This window comes from Trichogramma pretiosum, unplaced genomic scaffold, assembly GCF_000599845.2.
Source record: "Trichogramma pretiosum strain Unisexual culture from Peru unplaced genomic scaffold, Tpre_2.0 scaffold40, whole genome shotgun sequence".
NCBI classification, from domain to species: domain Eukaryota; kingdom Metazoa; phylum Arthropoda; class Insecta; order Hymenoptera; family Trichogrammatidae; genus Trichogramma; species Trichogramma pretiosum.
The window spans coordinates 1-17,845 of NW_019641657.1; the positions used below are offsets into that span (position 1 = coordinate 1).

The 17,845-nt window shown below is 39.3% G+C and overlaps 2 protein-coding genes and 1 long non-coding RNA gene across 4 annotated transcripts; 2 read left to right on the plus strand and 1 right to left on the minus strand.

The window, feature by feature from the left end:
• Positions 1-16: 16 nt before the first annotated feature.
• On the plus strand, positions 17-3,271 carry LOC106656235. Its single transcript, XM_014377052.2, has 3 exons — positions 17-1,476; positions 1,540-2,130; positions 2,196-3,271. Exons 1-3 carry the CDS (start codon positions 908-910, stop codon positions 2,662-2,664), a joined length of 1,629 nt encoding a protein of 542 aa, XP_014232538.2. The 5' UTR covers positions 17-907; the 3' UTR covers positions 2,665-3,271.
• A 9-nt stretch (positions 3,272-3,280) lies between these two features.
• LOC106656236 lies at positions 3,281-4,395 on the plus strand. Its single transcript, XR_001339479.1, has 2 exons — positions 3,281-3,486; positions 3,560-4,395. It is a non-coding gene; the product is annotated as an uncharacterized LOC106656236 (long non-coding RNA).
• A 314-nt stretch (positions 4,396-4,709) lies between these two features.
• On the minus strand, positions 4,710-17,635 carry LOC106656234 (protein real-time). Of its 2 annotated transcripts, XM_014377051.2 has the most exons (12): positions 15,576-17,632; positions 11,003-11,152; positions 10,715-10,846; positions 10,498-10,626; positions 9,423-9,529; positions 9,261-9,343; positions 8,341-8,991; positions 8,124-8,248; positions 7,070-7,316; positions 6,879-7,003; positions 6,665-6,807; positions 4,710-6,572 (listed from the first exon to the last, which is right to left on the minus strand). In XM_014377051.2, exons 1-12 carry the CDS (start codon positions 15,636-15,638, stop codon positions 6,503-6,505), a joined length of 2,025 nt encoding a protein of 674 aa, XP_014232537.1. In that variant the 5' UTR covers positions 15,639-17,632; the 3' UTR covers positions 4,710-6,502. The 2 variants fall into 2 exon arrangements, with proteins under 2 accessions (XP_014232537.1, XP_014232535.1); XM_014377049.2 differs by having other exon boundaries at positions 6,879-7,316; positions 15,576-17,635.
• Positions 17,636-17,845: the final 210 nt, after the last annotated feature.

Sequence of the window (17,845 nt, forward strand, 5' to 3'; positions counted from 1 at the left end):
TTCGTGCGAAGCGGTTAGTGACGGTCTCTGATAACAGCCTATTGAGCTCGTTCTCTACTCTATTAATATACCAATATCTTCTTGGCAAAAAACCGCGCATTAATATTTTAAATATAATCTTTATAATATTTGCAAATAAAAAAATGGATCGAGTGATCGCCTATAGCGAGCAGGAAAATCCACAGATTATCGATTTCGAGAGTATTGATTTTTATGTAGACATGGTTTTTGGAGAATGATAGAAAATAAAAGTGGCGATTTTATAAAAATAACAGTTCCTCGAAGAACACAACTTTGTACCATATTTTGACACTGTTGAAGATGACTTCTGGGTGGCTGCAGGCGATAAGGAAAAAAAAAGTAAAAATGAATACATTATTATTTAAAACGTGCTATATAACGCAGCAATAACGATATCAGATCGTTGACAGTCGTTTCTCCCTCGCGCTATTTAACGATCATTACGTGTCTAATATACGTCGTGCAACTCATTTGAAATAATTTTAAAAGCCCAGCGTACTGAAATTTAATTGAAAAATCCACAAAGTTGAATGTACGTACTGGTTAAATATTTGCGTGAGATGACACTAAATATTCGCGGGAGTATAACACCTAGAGTCTCGATTTCTCGCCTCGCAGCCGCTCGTCTATATGTTTTGGTATATTTATTCTTCTACCGATTTAAATTCTATGTGAGTGAGGAAACACAATATTGATCTGGAGCAAAGTGTACATTTGCGTGTCTGTTAGTATTGACAGAAAAGCGATTATTCTCGAACGTCTTACACATCAGATTGTAACATTAATTAATCTATTCAAAATTAAATATCTATAATAACCATCCAACGTCAAATAGTTTTAAATATAAAGTTTCATCAGTATCAGAGCATTTGACAAAAGAAAAAAAATGCCGGGAAGATTAATGACAGAAGAGTATTTCCGTAAAAAAAGTACTGCAGTTTATATTATACATTTAGTAGATTATTTAAATAAAAATGAAATTACAGAAGAAAATTTAGATAATAAAGATATTTTGAAGGATATAATACTCAAAGGAATGGGAAAGAAAATATCCCTTACGACAGAAGATATTAATGCCTTGAAAGAAACTCTTTGTTTTTTTAAAATTGATGAATTGAAGAAAACTAATCTATATCGAATAAATCGTGGTATATTGGCCGTCGCTTGTGTTGAACATGTCTTATACCCCGGAAAAGACCATAGAAAACATAGAACAATATATAACTGCTGGAATTCTCTGGCAGCCAATCTGTATAAAAAACTGCGTGAACATTGTGGTTTCACAACAGAAGAAGAACTCGACCCTGTTATAGTTAAATCAACCAGATCTTTTTTTAAAAGCGGCTTGTTTTTTAATGAAAAGACATCTCTAGAAACAGTTCGATCTTATTTGAAAACTGTTGACATTAATGTAGAAGAAAAGCACTACATAATAAATGCGTCGATTCAATTTATGTAAGTCAATATTTTGAAAATGCGTACCACAATTATATACATAACATTTAATTTAATTTCCAGAAATAATAATAAAACTTTTAAAACTGTTAACATTGTTCCATTGCAAATAAATATTATGAATCGAGAATATTTTCAAAAAAAACCTATGGCAGATGCTATTATTAATTTGGTGAATTATTTAGAGAACAAAGAAGTAAAAGAAGAAGATTTAGAGAACGAAAGAATTTTAATAGATATACTACGCGAGGGAATGAAAAAATTCGTCAACAGACGACCTTTAAAATTACAATTAAAAGAGTTTAAAAAAGCGATTCTTAATTATAAAATTGAATACTTGACAGTAACTAATCTTTATCGAATAAATCGTGGGATATTAACTGTCGTATGCGTTGAATATGTTCTTTTTCCTGGACAAGATTATGAAGAGTATAGAAAGATTTATGACGGCAGTTTCTCTAAGGCCACCGCATTATATAAAGAACTCTGTGGTATTCCTAAAGAAAATAAAGTCAATCAAGCCTTAGCTAAATCGGCTAGATCTTTTTTTCAGTGTAAAAAAAGAAATCTGGAAACGATTCGTTTATATTTACAAAATATCGATATTGATTCTGAGGAGATCGAATATATAAAAAATGCGTCGATTCAATTGATGTAAGTAAATATGTTAAAAATAATATACAATTATGTACTTAAAAACTGCATTTAATTTTCTGTAGAGGTAATAAAGCTATTGAAGCTAATCAACTGATGGATAATAAAGATGAACTATCAACCAACATGATCGATCTTATCGAAGATCATCCAATAAATGTGACCACCGATGACGAGGAAACCCTTCCACCGATCCCAGATATGCCATTGGAACATGTTGACCCTCCTTCAGTTGTACCAATACCAGTAGACCAGGGATTTCTTTCCCGTTACTCTCCCAATGAGGTGGTGTTGGCAAAAAGGTTTAACTCGTATTTCTGGCCAGCAAAAATTATTGAAGTCTATAGTGATAAAATGTATGTTACATTTTTTCCTTTATCAGAAGAAATGGAGAACGAGGAAGTCTCATCGAAAGAAGATGTCAAAGCTTTTACGGACGAAGAAATCGAAGCCGCTGGTGCCTCTCTATGTCTAGGTTTATCACAAGTTGCCTTTAAAAATGCAGTGAAATTTGCTTCTGCAGAATTGAATTGAATACATTCTCGTTCATTTATGCATGCAATAAATCATTTTATGATAATTATACTCCAGGAGGTCGGGGTTTTCATCTCAAAAGATTATTGATAAACTTATAGCGACCCCAAAAGGTGACACTCCGACCACTTGAAGGTAATTATTTTTTTTACATTCAATTGGAGGCCTCAGTAGAAAATCGATTATCGAAATGATCATTCAAATGTACACATTAAATAACTGCGTCCATTTACAAATACTCCATGAAAATTTTCAAAAAATGTTAATTTGTACAATAAAACAATTAGTACGTCATGTTGTGTCACGTAGCTTTTGATGCCACACTTTTGTGTCATTCATTTAAACTATGTGCAATGAATTATTATTAAAAATATAATAAAATAATTTACAACTATTGCTACATCATTCACAAAGAGCACTCATGTGCAAGCGTAGACATGGCAATTGCACCCACGAACATACAAACAATAATTTCCTCAGCTTTCCCCGAAGTCAGATTTTCGAAATCTCCTCAACTTTCGAACTATATCACAAAATCTTAAAAATACATTTTTTGAGATATAATATATAATGTTTAAAGTTCATTTTTTAAATTTTCCAGGGAAAATGAAAATTTTCAAAAATCTCACTTCACTATTGAAAAGCTGAGAAAATTTCCAATTGAAGCCATACGTCACGTATTTTTTTTGTAAGTGCATTCAGGGGGTTTTCCGGCGGATTAGAAATTAACAAATTTCGCCTCAAATTGCTCCACATCTCCACATTGCCACATCCACGCTAGGACACTTGGTATTAAACGCCTAGTATGATCGATCGACTTTCGTAAGTGACAATAATATGACGGTCTAAGTATTTCACAGTTTTACGCTTTACCTCGACGAATTTCTCATATCAGTGCACATATTTAAAAGAAAAGACGCACCCTCGAAGATTCCTTGCTCATATACATATGCTCACAGAGACTCGAGTACGATCAAGTTGCGGCGCGCCTCGCAACGAGTACGAGGAACAAGAGTCATAAATAGCAGGACAAACCGCAAAATACCACCGAGATAACCCCCGGAAGTCCTTTTCGGACGCAGTTACCGCTACAGTGCAGTTCATTTTCCGTCTCTTGCATCATGTGCTTGCATACATAACACATCATATCTATTTACCAGTTTTTATGAAAAAGAAACACGTTTTCTTGCGTCGGGTTCTCTCGTAATAGAATTGTTAGATTTGAATCTAACTGATTAACTTGAAAAATGTGACTATTCTATAAAAAATGATCTAATTGTAAGCAAGATAATTAATCATACTATTTATACTTTTCATGTACTTTGTATTTCCAATCGAAGAATTATTCTTTATCACATTACATTATTATAATGTATTAACTTGTACTACAGTTCCAAGTGAAGACAAATTGTTCATGAATGACTTTTACTACAGTTTTTGAACATTTGCACAATAACAAGGCAGTTAAATATATTAGCCATGCGAGAAGATAACATACAAAGGTAGCGTATTTATTAATGCTCTTCAGTTTCACATGAATTTAACACTTTGTAAATCATTGAATGATTTTCAAAAAAAATCTGACAAAAGATGTAGAAAATTTATTCATGGCTACTAGATTTAACTACTCATTTATTAACCGATTTTAACATAAAAATTGCAAAAAACCTTACTTAATACTATCTTATGTTATGAACGTTTGAAAATTTTACTACATCACACTCTGAACAATCAATGAGATGTTTGACGTAATTGATCATTCTTTATATAATTAACACATCATATTATGTATCAAACACTTTACTGATGTTTTTTTTTATATATTTGTACAACTTCCCTTAAGAAAATATATTTTGATTGAACCATAATTGTAGCAATACCTGGGCATAACATAGGCAATCAAAAATCAAATATAGAGAACAACTATTTGATCTAACAATCGGCCTTGCAATAACTTTTCTGATTAATAGTACATTTTTTTGTTATTATTTGAGACAATTATGCACTTGATTATTAGGTAGTTTGATGCATAGTCATGATTGATGTTCTTTGTAAAAAGAATTATTTATTTAGAAAAGCTTGAAATAAACTTAACTTGATTGAACTCTTACAGAATAAGACAAATGCTTCATTGAAAATGAGTTGTGACAAATAGCATTCATTTTTAACATTGCATGTGAAATATTTTTTCATAATACTAGGTCAGCGATCTTTAGGCTTTGCCAATCTAAGCGAAATGAGATAGCAACTGATAGCAATGATCACTCTATTTTAAAGTGCATATTTTTTCTATAATACGTATAATTTCAAAGAATTTTGAAAAAACAACACTTGTAGACTTGTAGATTTCATGTAAATGAAAATATAATAATTATATTATTATTGCACTTGTTTGTAGGTCTACAATTTATTTCCGAATGAAAATTTCGTACTTATTATAAATTGACACATGTAATAAAACCACATTTCTATGAGAAATGTATAATGTTCTTTTCAAGTATTTATGAATAATATCGATTGGTAATATACGCTTGTATTGAGTATTATCAACGTAATGAAATTTTTTTGCAATTAAAGATACAATAACTTTCTAAGAGATGTGTAAAATATTTAAATAGAACAAAAATTTCAAGGTGGTATTTTTTCAACTTCACTTAATGTGTGCTATCAAGTCTGTATGATCCATTTGATCAATTTTCATTTTATAAAGCCAATTGAAAAAAACGAAATCAGTATTAATAAAATGTATACAATTTAAAAAATTGAGTCCATTACTACTAATACATATGTGCTGTATCTGTTGTAAAACATAAAAGATATAATTCTTATACTATAAAAAAGTTATTTTCATCAAATTAATTACTGCAGTGTTAGAACTTATAGAAGATTATATTATATGTACGGAGAAATTTCATGTAATTGCAACAAAATCCTTATATGATATGCGGATAATATTTGATATATTTAAAATTCATTATTTTTATTTATTATTGCAATCGTTTACAATAAATGACTTAGCGAGCTATCAGTATAGTCGCTGCATTATGTATAATATGAACATATTTTACAAAAGATAAACGTCTCTCTGGGTATTTTCATCAAACCTCACAACACAAATCACGTAAGAAAAGTTTGAAATTATCTAACCTAAAAATCGAAACACACTCGTCACTTATGTACAATTAATGCAAGCTTTTGCATTGTTAAAATTAAAAACAAAAAAGTTTTGTTTAAACATTATTATCCATTTCAGATCACTACATATCATCTTCATCGATGAATGTATTTTATTATATATTTGTATTCACCAATAAATAATTCGAGACAGAATAACATTCTTCAGAATACAAATTAGATTTTCCGTAAAAAATAATCGACAAGCTAAAATTAACTTCACACACAGATTTCCAATCTATACATCATAAGCAATGGAAAATCATAACTACACTTTTCTTCTTTTACCTAGATTACGTCATACATGAATTAATCTCGTAACCGAAATAATTCCTTACATACGAAAATAATTGTTAAGGCAACGACAACATTACAATTATATAATTAGTCTAACAGATTTGTCAACGATTGTAATTTTTCTTTATCTAGCAGCGAGTCGAGTAATTTTTTCTCGCCTCGAAGTCGTTATTATTTCATTAGGAGAATTTCCCATGATTGCAGAGTCGAATTTTTCTTCGAAGCTAAAAAGTACCGAGCTAACCTGGAAAGTTGTATCGTATACAATTTACTTGGTCAAGACGCGATGATCGAGGACGAGGCAATTGGTAGGAGCGCATTACGTCTTGTCGCCAGGTTCTGTTTTGCTCGTACTCGCGTTTCCTTCTCATCTGGACAGCGACGAGCTTGCCACCGATCGGCCACTTATCGCCGATTGAAGGCTCATCATGGAACCCCTTTGAACAGTACAGACAATCGAGTGCGTTAATTCCAGCTACGTTTTCTACAATGAGGTATCGATGGTAAAATAAGTAACGCAATTGTTTACTTGTAATGAGCCGACGGTAGCGTCTCGTAGTAATACATCAGTTGAGCTTTGTGAGAGCTGATAGAGGGTAGAAATTCTCCTTGCTCCTCTGGATTCTGCCATTGCAGAATGTATATTCCTGCTTCTTGCATGATGTGCGTACCCTGAAGACGAAATTTTTCATCGATATTAAATTCCGACACGGCCGAAAAGAGTTCGAAAAATAAATTCGTACCTGAATACTCTCGCCATCGTGGCAAACGACGCTCGGCTCGACTCGGACAATTCCGTCCAGGCCCTCCTTCCACTCTTTGCTTCCAACGACGTCGGGCTCCAATACGGTCGTGGCTCCTGGCGCGGCTGCGACATAATTTCCAGCGTTAATGAAACAGGCCAATTTCGCATGATGTATAAAAGCAAACTCACCAAGGGTGTTGTTCGAGTCTTTCGACTTCTCCTTGTGCAGCACGGCGAACAAGACCTGATTGCGCATGACGTCGAAATCCCAGGTGAGCACTGCACCCGGATCGTTGCAGTGTATGGCGACGTTGTGAGTCTGGCCACGGCTCAGACTCACCGAGTGGTACAGGCTGTGCTCGTGCTCGGCGCTCGTACCCTCCAAGTCGGCCTTGTAGAGATTTTTCGGCACGACACCGCCTTCCAGGACGTATGTCTGCAAAATCGTTGGCATTTTTTTGTTCTTACAAACGATACTTTGGAATGTTGGAGGCGGTTGGTAAAATACACTCATGTATGAAAAAAATGCACCTTCGATATTTTCTCACGTTAAGTCTCGACAATGTATTATGGTGTCGAAGGCAACAAAATTAGTTTTTTCGATTATTTCTAGATCTTGTCTCGAAATAATGTCTGATAAGCGGTTTAACGTCACACTGGCACAGTAATTATATCATATTATTATCTCAATGCACGATGATAATTGCAAAACGGTTCGACATTTGCAGTAGTTGACGCAATGCAATGGCACGAGACTGATACGTGTTTCAACGGTCGTTGGATAATTGTTTTAGTGCCAAGAGAATGAGAGTAATGTTTTTTTTGTTTTTTTTTTGGTGCTAAATCCACACGCAATGCATAACTCGAAAAGGAGAAGAAAACCACGTGGATAAAAAAACTTGACGCGTGACTGGTTCAATTTGGTGAGAAACGAATGCCAACAAGAAAAATGTATAGTAAAAACTACTAGTGCGAAATCACTTTGATTCCGTTGGTACAAAAATCTTACGTCGTTGGATGACTCGAAAACGTAAAAGCGTCGAGGAATCGTACGACATTCTTCGTGCATACCCTCCTGCTGTTCAAGAAAAATCATGAAACTCAAAAATTACTGCGTCGCTCCGCATAGATTGTTTTTTTTTTTTTTTTGTTGTTGTCACCGAAAAAAAGGTTAAAATATTCATCGAGCAGTAAAACGAAGATCGCAGTTGATGAATCGCGCCATGAAAGTACGATAATTTACCTCCGAAGTGCCGCCAAGAAAATCGGGTATGTATTCGGGATCGATGTTGTCGCTGAGACCGCCGGCTCCTTGCTCCTGATAGTCCGTGCCGCAGTAGAAAACGAACTTGTTCCTGGTGTTTTCATCTTGAAAAAAAAAAAAAAAAAACAAAAATCGTTAAAAATTCTGCCCTGTCGAGCGCGCCCGTATATATATATACAAAAAGCTCATAACTCACGTATGAAGGTGCTGATGAGCGTCCAGAGGATCGGGAAGCAGCGGGGCGCGCGCAGTATGAGGACGCGGCCCATCGTCTCCGGATAATTGGCCTCGACGATCTCGATGATGCGCAGCAGCGCCTTGATGCCGGGCCGCCACAGGTGGCGCATGTTCAGGCCCTCGAGGTCGATGAGCAGCGTCCACTGCGAGACCGGATGGCCCCAGACGTTGGTCGCCTCGTCCATGAGCGACAGGCCCTCCTCGCAGATGTGCAGCGCCAGCAGCAGCAGCTCGTCCTCGCCGATGGACTTGAGCAGGCCCTTGACGTCCATCTGGCCGAGCCGGAGCACGTAGAGCGGCCGGCCCTCCCGGTCGAAGTGGTGCCAGCCGCCCGGGAAGTAGTCCTTGACGACCTGCGGCGCCTCGTACTCCTCGAGCAGCTTGTCGATCTGGTGCTTCTTGCGCCAGTGCAGCGACTGCGTCAGCATCTCGCGTGCCTTGTCCACGGAGAACTCGCGGGCGCGCAGGAAGCGCAGCAGGGTGGCGTCCGACGGCACCGAGCTCGGCCGCAGCTCCTCGATGCTGTGGCGCAGCTGCACCAGCTTGCTCTCCTGCATCATGTCGAGCTTGCCCAGGTAGCGCTCGATGTAGTCCGACGACAGCTGCATCTCTGCAACGCGGTAGAGGAGGTCTTAACGTGAGAAAAAAGTCGCTCGCTACGGCTCCTCGATGACTCTCGATCGAGGGGGGCGCGTTCGAATACGGGAATTCCGTGTACGATTGGCCTCGCTCCGAGTCCAGCGAATCGTATCGAAAATTGCGCCGGATTTTCGGTATTCGAACGTGCACCTTTCCATATGTATTGTATATTATTATTATTATGATTAAAAAGAGTAGCTCAGCAGTTGAGCGCACAACCGATACTGAATTGCCCTGTACCTCTATTACTTGGGAGCTTTCCTTCGATCGAGCTGTGCTCGTGGAGTTTGGCTAATTCTTTCTTTTCTTCTTTTGGAGACGATCTGCGGTAAAGAAAGGAGAATGTAATAAACGATTGGTCATTATTGAGTGGCCAGTGAACGCCAACGATATGGAACGTACTTGTCTTTTTCGGCGCTCGGGTCTGTCGTTGGATCCCTCCACGGTTCGACGTACGTGATGCCTTCGTCTTTCAATTGATTGACGAAATATTCAATGATTTCTTTGCCCTGCAATTTCGTTCATAATGTCAGCGAAAAAAATTCTTCTCGGCCGATACATTTGCATCGCCTCTCGGGAGAGCTCTATGGGTTGTATGACAAAAAGTTAAAAATTCAAAAAATTACTTTGAAGCTTACAAATCCTGAAAATTGTAACTCTTCGGATCCACCCTGTATGGATTTACAGAGACTGAAACTTGGGTTTTCGAGTTTGAAATTCTATTCTGCTCTTTTGGGATAAGTATTAAAAAATATTTGAATCGTAAACATTTATGTAAAATTAATTGATGAGTTATTAAGATGTTTTGTCAAAAATCATGAGCATATTCTGAAAACCCCATGAAAACACTAAAAAACGAACATTTAGTTTTAGAGTCGAAAAATGAAGTTATTTGTCGGCAATGAAGAGACCCGAATTCAAATATGAAGTTTTAAATACCAAAATACAGCTTTAGCTAAATTTTATTAATCAATTGACTATAAAATACAATTCGACCGCATGCACAGGATGAAAATATGGAAAATTCATAAAATTGAATAAAAAAACAATTTTTATTCTTTGAATGCTTTCAAATTGTCTCTAAGAGTCAACTGCTGAATGAAATTAAGCAAAGGGTGTTATTTTGGTCTTACAAATTACATATTTCAATTCTGGTCTATTCGCAAGAGAGGAATGACTTTATTTTTGGACTTTTATTCCTTATTTTCATTTTTGAAGGTTTTTAGGACAGAAACATACTTTTTGACAAAACATCTGAATACCTCATCAAACTTGGCGTAAAAAACACGATCCGACAATGTATCCACATTCACACCAGAAAAGCAGAGCAACTATTAAAAAATGAAAATTCAGCTTTGAGCCTTCTTAGATCCACCAGGGAATTGAAGGTTAAAATGTTCTCTTTAAGAGTATTCTTCAACTCTTCAATGATCATACAACCCATAGAATGTCCGACCGATTTGATATCCGGTATTACCTTGGCAATGTTCTGGGCGTACTGCTTCATGGCCAACTTTTCCATCGAGTTCTCGAAGCCGAAGAAGTTTTTAATATCCAAACTTGCCGTCTGCTCGAAGCAAGTCCATTCGGGATTTTCCGGATGAATCTGAAGAATCGAGATGAAAGTTTCAGTATTATTATTTTTTTCACGCATACTGCCGCAGCTTTGAGAGTCATTCAGTTTGGGTACTCACGAAATATCGGCACTTTTCCAAAACGGTGACCCTCGACGCGAAGCTCTCGTTGTAAGCTTCGATTTCCAGTACATTGTTGCGTCGATCCAAGATGTTCTTCTGAATGAAGTACACGAAGTCGACGCCGATGATCTGCAGAATGAAATTGTCGGACAATGAAAAAGAAAAAGAAATCGGAGAGATGGAAAAAGAAAATAACGATCATCGACGTGTCGCTTCGACGCGCAGATTGTGCGTTATCATCGGCGAGAAACTCGATACAGGAAAAATCGACACCGTGACAATTACCTTTTTCAATAGGTACGGCGCGTCGACGTTCAATTTGCATCTTCTCTCGGTCGTCCTGATGGCGCCGTCCTCGCTCTCCTCGTCCAGGGTGACGTCGCAGCCGACGAACACCGGTATCTGCGGACACGTGGGGAATCGCCGCTCGTACGCCTGTAGAAAAACAAAGAGAGAAAGAAAAAAGGTTAATTTTTTTTCATAAAAGTGGCACCCCATGCGTGTTACGATTGAATTATTCGAGGTCGAGAAAAGCCGAGGCATTGTCGCGATTAGCTCGAAAATAACGCCTCGAATTTTCGTAATTACAACTTTACAATCGACACGCTGGTAACGTTTTCGCGTTTGCTCATTCTCCGCGTGTTTCGCGCGAATCGAAACGGAGAGAAAAAGTAATATCGAGCAATTGAAAAGAGTTGCAAATAAACACGCATTTACAGAGGCAGCAGCAGCAGCTGCCTATTTATTAAATCATTCGATTAAATCTACCATCCAACTATTTCAAGGTCAGACGAGTGTGTGCCATTTCAGATGGCAATATAGACACATGCATGCATGTCGTGCCTGTATATAGTATTTGCGCTGTAATAGAGCTCATCGCTGCAAGGCAGAGAAGCTAGACAAAATGACTGTGATAATCCTTATACACAAATGATGCAGATGTGTGTGTGTATTCGCGAGTGCGGCCACTATTAATACCAATACAGGCGCCACGCCGCTACATTTTTCCCCAAGGCAATGTCAAACTCATTACACCGGCACTACGAATTATCGATAATTCGAAAGGAAAATAGCGCAAGACGATATTCTTTTTCTTTCCTTACCGGCCGCGAGCTCGCACAGGCTGTAACGAAATAAATAAAAAAAAAAAAAAACGAAATAATCCATCCCGGGTCATTTTCATTATTTTCTCGCTGCATATGCGGTCAGTTTACATACTCGCCTAATACATACGCAATTATTTATGTACACGTATATGCACGGGCCGACCGAGGTGTTTTCACCTTTGTGAAAGTTTTAGCGCGCGCGCGAGCCCGTAACAAGGACGGCTATAGAGCATGCATGTACATCGAGAGAAAGAGAGTGCAGCAGTATAGCACACACACACACACGCAAATTTTTTTTTTTTTTTTTTAAGTACAACGCAAGAAGAGCACACGCGAAGTCGAGCTTCGCGCGCGGCGCGTGTTCGTATATATATAATCCATATTCGTGCACTTTAACCGGGCGCGAGCCGCGGTCACGGCTTTTCGTCAAGAAGAAAGGCGAAGACGAGGAAAAAAGAAGGAGAAAACGTCATTTTTCTTTGTACGGAGTACGAACTTATCGATTGTCCATGTGTCGTATGGCAAAGAGGCGTATATATAACGTACATAAGTAAAGTACGCGTGGCCCTGCGATTATTTATCGTTGAAAAACGCTATAAATATATGTTTCTATACACACGAGTTGCGAGTGGCGAAGACCGCCCGCGAGTTTTTCGTTCTTACATTGTGATATGCACACATACGTGTAGACGCCGAAACGTGCCTAGTCACGAGCGTGTTTCGAAAATTATAGCACGTGCTATATAGATGTAAGTGTACGCGTTAGAAAACAGTTTCGCAAAAATACGTATAGCCATGCGTACTATATAGATGTATTAATTATTTTATCTGCGACTGCAATACTCTCCATTCGTACGCGATGATAATTGTTCCGAGACACGTAACGACGATTATGCTCATAGGTATATTTATAGGATATATATAGAATATTGAAATACACCTCGATGTACACGATACGCGGCGCCAAGAGATCTACTTTATTTTCGTTTCGCGCACGAGAGAAAAAAACAGAAGGAAAGAAGGAAAAACCGAAAGAGGTATAATAAACAAAGCTCGCGCAGTCGAGTGTGCGAGATAAAAGCGATAATGATATTTTTTTTTTCGTCTCTCGAGAACGGACTGCTTTTGTTTTCGTCGTTGTTGATGAGATGCAACGGCGCGGTGTCCGGCAACACATCGGAGCGTATACCGCATTGTATATATCTAATTAAAAAAAAAAAATGATATCACTCCGTTGAGTCGCGCGTCCGTCGCGTCGATGCTATAAACGAGCGCCGTTGGGGGAAAAAAACACTCGACTCGTTTGAATTTATAAATTTGTACAAAAGCGTAGAGCGATGATGAAATTTCACGGAAATATCAAACGCGTTCGATGAGATTTATTGTCCCAAACGCGCCGCTGGTAAGTACTCGTAATTATAGATAAAGAAAAAAACTACTCGCGGGGAAAAATAATCCGTTTCGATCTCGCGCCATATGTATATCGCGATCGGCGCAAGATTATGAGTGCATCGGCTGTGCCAGGGAATGAGCGCCGAGCTGCGCAAAAATGCCTAAACGGCTTAATAATATTCGACCCGCGGCTTATGTCACGCAGACGCGAAGAAAGAAGCAAGTTCAAGCGGAGGTTTAAACTATAATACGTGTAATGCATGCAGTTCCGAAGAATTCCGAAACGACTGCATAACTCGCAAATTTATGCATGTACACACATGTATCTACATGCGCGTGCCAACACACACACACACATATTTACGCGATTACGTAAGAGCGGCAGACGCGAGTTCGTCCGCTAGACCGAGTGATCATTCGATTTGTGTGCAACAGCGGCCCGTTAAAGCCTGAGACTATGTATTTATATATATAATGTACGAATCAAATTGTCGCGCGTCGCGCTAAGAATGCAGCCAAGATCGGGAGTATTTAAAGGACTGCCAACGCGTACACGGCAATCAAAGCGCCCGAGGAATGCCAGCCAAGTTTGGAAAGAAAGAGAAAGAGATAGACATTACAGCAGACGACGGATTTTTTTCTCTCTCACTCTTGTTTATTTTTTTTTTCTTCTCGATAGCCGGATGTACTCGCGAGTGAGTAATGTATATATTCATTAAAGGATACGACACAAGAGCACACGCGCGTTTCAAAACAAACGATTAGTCAAAACAGAGACGACCTTGCGCGGTACGTTGTGTACGTATATATATATAAATGGCCGCGATTGATCGTCGCGAGACGGACGCACTATCGGCGAATTGGAAGAAGATAAATCCATTGGTTTTTTTTTCCTCTCGATTATCCGCGCGTCTCACGTGCATCGCACGCGTGTATCCTACCTATAAGTATAAATATAAGTATTGCCGATGATGATGCATGCCTTGCGCGCGGCGTGTCATCCTCGCTGCGAAACATCGTCGTGTATGTGTGTGCGTGTAAGCTCCGCAGGCACAAGGCCGCACGGAAAACTCTACACTATGCCTTACTTAACGACGATGCACGACGCAGAGGAAAGACGGGGGTGGTATACCGAGAGGCGCGCACAAAAGAGGCGAGAAGTCTATATATCATTATACTCGGCCGCTTCTTCTGCTATTCTGCCAATTTGACATTTATAATGCGGCACGTGGACCGATTTTGCCGCCGTTTATGTGCGTGCGACGATACACAAAGGATTCTCGTCGTCTCCTATTTATATCGCATAAAGTCAATGTGCAGGACACAATTACCTTATCAAGCCTCCTACTTATAGACGATTCGACGTATTGTGTAGCGCGAGTGTGCGCCTTATGATACATTTACGCGGCCGATTTTCAGCGAAATCTAATGTCAAAAAAAAAAAAATTCGATGTCATGCTGTTTTTCATTCAAATTTCAATTAGAATTTTTACTCGAACTTTTTCGGAGGTACGAGTTTTTCTGAAATTCGTGCTTATTGCAGATTTGAACAAATTTCGAGAGACTTTGGGGAAAAAGGGCTGCAGAGCTTTTTCACTAAAAATTAACCAAACTTTCAGGTACAAAAAAAAATCACTCGAAAAGGGTCCGAGAACTTTGAAAACTCCAATACCACGGAGAGAAACATCGTCGTCGAAATTCAATCGAGCATCGTTTAGCTGCAAAAAAAAAAAAAAAAAATTCACCGAGTTTTCCAACGACGGCGCCGTGTACGAATACTCTTGAATTTTTCGAGTCCGTTAGTTAGACCATCAAAAGCCCATTAAGAAACTTTGTATAGAGGGTATCGGTCGACAACGCAAGAGAGTTCTGTGAATTTGGCTTTCCGAAGGGGGAGTAATGAAAGTCCGGAATCGAACTAAATTAGATTTTGACTTTTTTATGCGCTTCTCTCCATGGGTAGTATACAGCGTAGGCTTCCAAAGTGCTCCAGAGAGAGAGTCACCCTTTTAGAGCATTTTTTTATTTCTAAAAAGCTTGGACAATTTCCAGTAAAAAAAAAAGGATCTAAAGTCGTTTTGGAACCGAACTGGAAAGGTCTTTTTTTCTTAATATCGATGCCAGCAGAAATAAAAAAAAATAAATAAATAAATGAAGCTCGCGTCCATTCGATTTTCCAGAGAATCGGCCGCGCGATATTATATAGTCATGTACACGTTATACGCCACACGCTTCGAAGTTATATGTGTATATACGTAGTGTGTACCGAAGGTATAACACTAAGGCTTAAAAGCGAGGCGCACACGAGTTACGAGCTCTCTCGCGAGCGAGAGAGAGAGAGAGAAATCAGGCCAACTTACCATCATGACGAGGGCAAATGGATATTTGTAAACCCGGACGGGTGACTGATACTGCTGCACCATTTTTCCTTCCTTTTTTTTTTTTTTATATTTTTATATTTTCTGCTTCGTCTTCTGCTACGCTATATAGGCGTATATTGATAACTGCACTGGTGCACACTTCTTGCGTATGTGTGTGTGCGAGTATTTAGGAACAGAGCACTTGCGAGCTTGTATCTTACAGTAGTAAATGTTTCTTTCTTCTAATGGACGTAGATATTACTACACACACAGGCGAGCGAATACATCGATCGAAGTAGAATATGCAATATACTAATACGAGTTCCCTCCTTCTCACGGATATGTGTGTTAGCCTGTATGTATCGGATGTATAATTGACGTGGTTCCGCTTTTATTTTTTTTTTTATCTAAACCTAAGTCCTGTTTAATTCATTTAAATTAATATACAGACGGTCGACGTGTATTTATAATAATATGTACAACGAATGGCGTCGATCAATCACTGCTTTTCTATATAATCCTTCTCTCGTAGCGCTGTACAGACGATTACGATTCATTAATCCTCCACTTGATATCGCGCGCAGCTTGTATGTGTGTGTGTACGAAGAAACGGAGGCCAGCAGCAGCAGGCTGCATTCAGTGCAAAGGGCCAAGCGAGTGCAGCTCGTGTCTCTCGATTCTATATATATGTACTACATATATATAGCAGAGTGTATTTCTCTCTCAATGGGCGATGCTCACCCACACACACGAACATACGCACACGCGCGAGGGTCAATTTTTACGACAAAAATTTCACGTGTGTATACAAAACACTGCACGCACACTGACTCCTTTTTTTTTATATAAATTTACGTAGGCGACGTGCACACGCGTTTTTATACTCCTCGTCGTCTCTCACTTATGTACGCGGAGCTATGTCGGAGAATCCCTGCGTCGTATATGTACGTGTGTGTACGCGGGCCTGTGTTGGTGGTAATACGTGACAGCAGTAGCAGCACCACTACTACTCACACGCGTATATATAAATAAATATACTCGTCGCCTCTTCGATGGTGCTCCGTGTTGCACGCATCAAACACAGAGAGAGAGAGAGACACACACCCACAAACACACACAGATACAGTCGATTTCACTGCAATTTTTTGCTCCGTGGACTGCGTCGACGACAACAACGACGATGAAAATTCCGTTGTCTCGCTGCTCTTGGTTCTCTGCCTCGTATATAGTAGTAACGCGGCGTTATCGCGAACACTTGTTTCTCTCTTGCTTGTGCACACTCTGCGCGCGGGTCAAGAATTACACACACACACACACTTATTGACTGACTGACTGACACACACACACACTCACACACACTTATCAGATGATAAAAACACGCGACACACTTTAACTCAATACCAACGAGCGAGCCGCGAGAACTCTTGGACTTTGATATATTATTACCAGCTGCTGCTAGCGAACGACGACGACGACGACGACGACCGTCGACGAAGACTCGTATACAATAACAATGTAATAATAACGTTCTGTAATATATATATAACGCAGCAGCAGCAGCACAGGCAGCCGCGCAGCAGTGCCAGCCAGCCAACGAGGGACTGGCGGAAAGCTCCCTTATTTGTACAACAGACAACTCGGAGCAGCAGCAGCAGCAGCAGCGCACATTGACACACACATACACACAAACACAGTTCGCTACTGCTGTCTGCTCGCGTATACGTGCAGTTTTGCTGGCCGCGTTTGTGTATACGTCGCTTTTAATCCTAGCACTTTATTGGGATATTCGTGTGTATCAACCAGTCTGTGTGTTTAGATACAACAGACTGACGATATTTCTATATGCCGTGGCGAAGGAAACAGAAGAAGAGAAAAAAAAAGCACGAGACACTGCGGTACTTATATACACTCGGAGCTCTTTTACCGTCGGAGCTCGCGCTCGCTCTCTCTCTCGCGCTCTCGAACAAGCCAAGCGAGAGTTGGCCGTTGTTGTTGTGTGTGTACCTATATACGTTGTGTACATATATCTACACTTCTATGTGTGTATATATATATATATCGTGCGCGAGAGACGCGAGCTGGCTAACTGTTGGCTCCGAGCCGCCCGACAGTCCTACGTAGTAGCGGAGTGCTAACTTGATTTTCCTTCTCTCTCTCTCTCTCTCTATCTATCTCTTTCTGCCTCGCTGCGCGTTTGTATACACGCATGAACAACAGCGGTATATATATATCGCGGGTAGGTAGCATAGGCCGAGCCAAATGTTAGAAAG